General features: G+C 34.3%; 1 protein-coding gene across 1 annotated transcript; it reads right to left on the bottom strand.

Annotated features, from left to right (window-relative positions):
* Window positions 1-261: 261 nt before the first annotated feature.
* Window positions 262-3,705, bottom strand: LOC107419150 (uncharacterized). Its single transcript, XM_016027895.3, has 4 exons — window positions 3,199-3,705; window positions 2,583-2,700; window positions 2,214-2,413; window positions 262-1,120 (listed from the first exon to the last, which is right to left on the bottom strand). Exons 1-4 carry the CDS (start codon window positions 3,688-3,690, stop codon window positions 572-574), a joined length of 1,359 nt encoding a protein of 452 aa, XP_015883381.3. The 5' UTR covers window positions 3,691-3,705; the 3' UTR covers window positions 262-571.
* Between the last annotated feature and the right edge of the window lie 681 nt (window positions 3,706-4,386).

Raw genomic sequence — 4,386 nt, 5'->3', positions numbered from 1 at the left:
AACCAAATTAAAAAAAAAAAAATCCTTAAGGGGCTTAATACAAGTTAAGTTAGCAGAGCATTCTTCGATGGATTTGTTTTATTAAAAATTTTATCCTAATTGCATGTTGATTTGATTTTTTGAAAATCATATTATTTTAAAAAGTTATCATAATTCATTAAGCACGGTAAAAAATAATATAAAAAAGTTATCAAGGCAAAATTCCCAAGTTGAAATCCCCCAACCTTAGTGTATGTATATAAATTAAAAATTAAAATAAAATAAAATAAAAAATTAACTATGCCTATTTGATAGAATAAATTAAGCATGTAATTTTCTCTACACATTGTAAACACCCCTAGTTTATAATTTATTTTACACCAAAAGGATACTTGCATAAAAATCATGCTATATGCGCCTATTCATACCCAACTTCTGGATATGTATCTATGCCAATGCGCCTATTCATATCCAAGTTCTGGATATATATTTATGCCAAAGGGTGCAATTGGGAATAGCCCAAACAAAAGAGAACTTACAAAATCTCATCTTTGTTTGCGGCATTCAGGCATTAGGAAGTGAGAAACGATTATCAACCTGCAGTTGCCATTCCAGCTTTTGCTAATTTATTCATCATATCTTTATGCTTCTGGCCGCCAAGATGAGAATCTAAAACTGTCTGACTGTTGCATGCCACATTGCAAATGGTGCACATTCTAACAGAGTGGGCCGCCGTTCCACTCTCTACAATCTTACGTCTCTTCATCTCCAAATCCTCTTTCACAGCCTGTGACTGAGTAGCATTTTCATGTGGTTTTGGAGTATCAACACTTTTACCCTTATTGGTTTGTGGGTTTTCTGGTGGACCAATCACCGGTATAGATCCAGCTGACGAACCTATTGATGCAGCAGCATTAGAAGCATTGCTTAACTTTTTCAGTTGCTCCAGATTCTTTAGGTGTTTCTTTCCAGTTAAGTGCTTGACATACACATCATTGCTGTTGCAATTGATTTTGCAAACATCACACCATGCAGATTGAATAACCTTGACCTTCTTTGGAACTTTACTCCCAGTGCTACTGAATTGAGATCGAACTGCAGCAAAATATGGTCCAATATCACCCAGTGCTGCTAGGCTAACCTACAAAGTGAAAGAATGTTTAAAATGGAATCCAAAGAATAATTAATCTACAACATAAAAGAGACGAAGACATGATGCCATGTGATGGTTCCTCCACATTTCCACTTTTACATCTTAAGTTCTCTGAAATAAAGAAATTAACGAGAAAAGGAAAACTTGCATGTTTTCATGAAAAGATAAACTTATACAGTATAAAGTTTCTTTCCAATTTTACTGATTGTTACATAAAAATGAAAATTAAAATTTTTTTATTTATTTATTTATTTTTTTTTGAATTTTTTTTATGGTCCAGCCTTGTGGTTAGAGGCAAGTTGGATAAGCATTCCAGACAAAGAATATGAAAGGGACTAAAGAACAAGAGATCCAGAACATAAGAACACCATTGCATGACTCCAAAAAAAAAAAAAAAAAAAAAAAAAAAAAAAAAATCCAGGACTTGCTGATAAAGGATAGCTCTTCCCTTGTTAGAATTGATGGCGATTTAAAAGTATATTTGGCTCCATATTCAAGAGGCTCAAATCTCTTGTCTTTATTTATTTACTTATTCTTATTCAGTTATCTCCCTGGCTTTACTACAAAGTTTCGAACATATAAATTCAAATAATTACTATTGGAAGACACATATTCAAACACAAACATATAGCATATAGACCCTGAGGACATTGAGACCACTTGAATTAGATAAATTTAAAGAATTAAGGATGACAATACCTGAAATAGTTTTAACAATCTTTTATAGGACTTGTGAGGTGCAACTAAGCAGATGATGACTTATCGATACATTACATAAGAGGCTTGTCAAAGAAAGGGGAAAAAAAAATGATCTACCTCACTCATAAAATGCAGCAACCAGCAGGAAAACATTACAGATTTGATTTAGCACCTTAGCAAAATGAGTATCAAAAGCAGTATCAGAAACAATTTTCTATAAATATTCCAAGAGAAAAAACAGAAGTTCATAACAGCATCCATGCATGGAAGTTCCAACTATGTAGAAGTGGGTTGAAGGGACATAACAAGAAGAGGAAAGCCAATGCTAACCATTATTTTTCATATGATTTAGTACAAACCTAGTTAAATTGTTTCAACTCACCTGAGCAGCGTGCTTTCTGCCAGAAATATGTTTATTGTACACATCTTGGCTGTTGCAAACAACATCGCATATAGTGCATAACCTTACTGAATCAACTGCCGTACCACCACTCACAAGCTTTCTTGTCTTTTTCGCCAACTCTGCACTAGTAGGCACAACCACACCCAAACTGCCAGCAATTACTTGTCCATTTACACTGCCTGTTCAAAATAGAAGACAGGTACTATCGACTGTATTAGATCTGTAGTGCAGGTTTAATTGCTAAGCAAATCACTGTTACATTTCTTTCCAGTATGTGTTTCTCCTAAACATCTTTGGCATTACAATCAATGTTATAAACGTCACAATAAACAGACTATATGACCTTACTTTGGCTTAAAGTATTGTTTGTCACATCATTTGCTAGTGGTTGATGTGTCCAAGTGTTGTTCCCATAGGAATTTGAGCTTGTGGGCACTAATGAATTCTCATTGTCAGATTTCACAACCTTCAAGAACAACACATAATTCTCTATAAATTAACAAGACGTGCAATATACAAACCTTTCGGTATACGTATAAGCTAATTGCAGCCTCAGGGCAAATTAAAAACAAAAATGAATTGAAAAACACAATGGCTGACATAAAATCAAAACCTCCACAAACACATAAATTTGTAATTTGAAACACATTCATTTGAGGTGGGGAAAAAAAAAGATTAAATTTTTATTTCCAATCAATCAATAGCAAACAACAAAAAACAACAGACTTCAAATTTCTATTTCCAATAAACCAATAGCAAAAATAAAATTGATTGAAAAAGGCAATGATTGAAAGCAGAAAATCACAGTTGAAAAAATTTCTATTTCCAATCAATCAATAGCAAACAACAAACAGCAGCAAAATTCACACTAAAAACTCAAAACTGAAAAATTAATATACAAAGAAAATCCAAATTCTATGTGCACCGAAAAACTGAAACAGAAAATTTAGAACAAACAACTTACATTATCGTATCTGATGGATTCGGCTTGATTGACGACCCAATTCTGGAAACTTGCGTTTGGGTCTTCACGATATTGCGTTTGGCCATGGAACCCAACATGGGTCAATGGGTAGGTACCCGAATTGGCATATGGGTCGGTTCCAGGTGGGTGAATGGGTGGGTCTGAAGGTAAGGTATAGGGAAGCACTGGTTGAGGAAATGACAAGAAAGGATTAGCAGTGTGGTTTGTGGTGGTGGAAGAATGGTGGGAGAGTTGAGAGGAAGAATTGGAGAACGTGAATTGTGTAGGATTGAACATTTGAGAGTGAGGATTTGAAGGGAGATTGTTGGAGCTAGGGTTAGGGTTTGTAATGGGGTTTAGTTGGTCTGGTGGCAATGGAGTCAATCTTGTGGTGGAGTCCATGGAAGGAGCATTTGGAGAGAGCGTGACAGAGAGAGATTCGCAGAAAGAGAACTGGAAAACCCATCGGGTTGCAGGTCGAAGCGAGCCCATATCTCTCGGCAAAATTGGGTTATCCAGCCCAAATTAGAAAACTAAACTAAGTTTCTTAGCTCACCCACCAAGAAAAACTTTATACACCTCACATACATATAACGTTAATAATTTCGTGTTGTGTGAAAGAGACTTAGTTGGGACTTGGGAAGATTATTATTAGTATTATTATTATTATTAGTATTACACATTTTCTTCTAAAATGAGTTGGAAGATTATCATTTAATGCTATTACCAACTTGGTGAGATCAAGTAAAATTCTAAATAAATTGTGTTCAGCTATTTTTCGTTGAGTTTGGTCGGCTTTATTCATGTTTGAGCACAACAAATTAAGCACTGTTATTCACCACCAATGATAATAGACATAACAATTTATATTGTATTTTGTTTTTGGTGAAAAATAACTTAAATTGTAGTAATTGGCTTAGAAATATGCAAATAATAAAAACTTATATGGTGAAGAAACAATTGGCATACTCGTGCTAACAAATTGTTTTTATAGACAAATTTCCATAACCTATTTGCTTTTTTTTTTTTTTGAAGGACAAACAAGATAACAAATCTTACAAGTTTTCAGCGACTTTACTTTGGTCCACCTGACTCTCATGTCTTAAAAAATAAAAAATAAAAAAATAAGCTCCTGTCTTACCTTCTCTCTCTCTCTCTCTCTCTCTCTCTCTCTCTCTCTCTCTCTCT

Source organism: Ziziphus jujuba, chromosome 2 (genome assembly GCF_031755915.1).
Source record: "Ziziphus jujuba cultivar Dongzao chromosome 2, ASM3175591v1".
Taxonomy (NCBI): Eukaryota; Viridiplantae; Streptophyta; class Magnoliopsida; order Rosales; family Rhamnaceae; genus Ziziphus; species Ziziphus jujuba.
Note: the sequence above shows the minus strand (reverse complement) of the source record. Positions and strands in the feature narration are given on the sequence as shown.

What these genes read in the sequence shown, in the direction of transcription:
- LOC107419150 (XM_016027895.3), bottom strand. Translation starts at nt 3,690, where the DNA reads ATGGGCTCGCTTCGACCTGCAACCCGATGGGTTTTCCAGTTCTCTTTC. An exon ending in AATCCATCAGATACGATAAT is followed by an intron (nt 2,701 to 3,198) that starts GTAAGTTGTTTG and finishes TTGTTCTTGAAG; the next exon opens with GTTGTGAAATCTGACAATGA. An exon ending in GCAGAAAGCACGCTGCTCAG is followed by an intron (nt 1,121 to 2,213) that starts GTGAGTTGAAAC and finishes TTCACTTTGTAG; the next exon opens with GTTAGCCTAGCAGCACTGGG.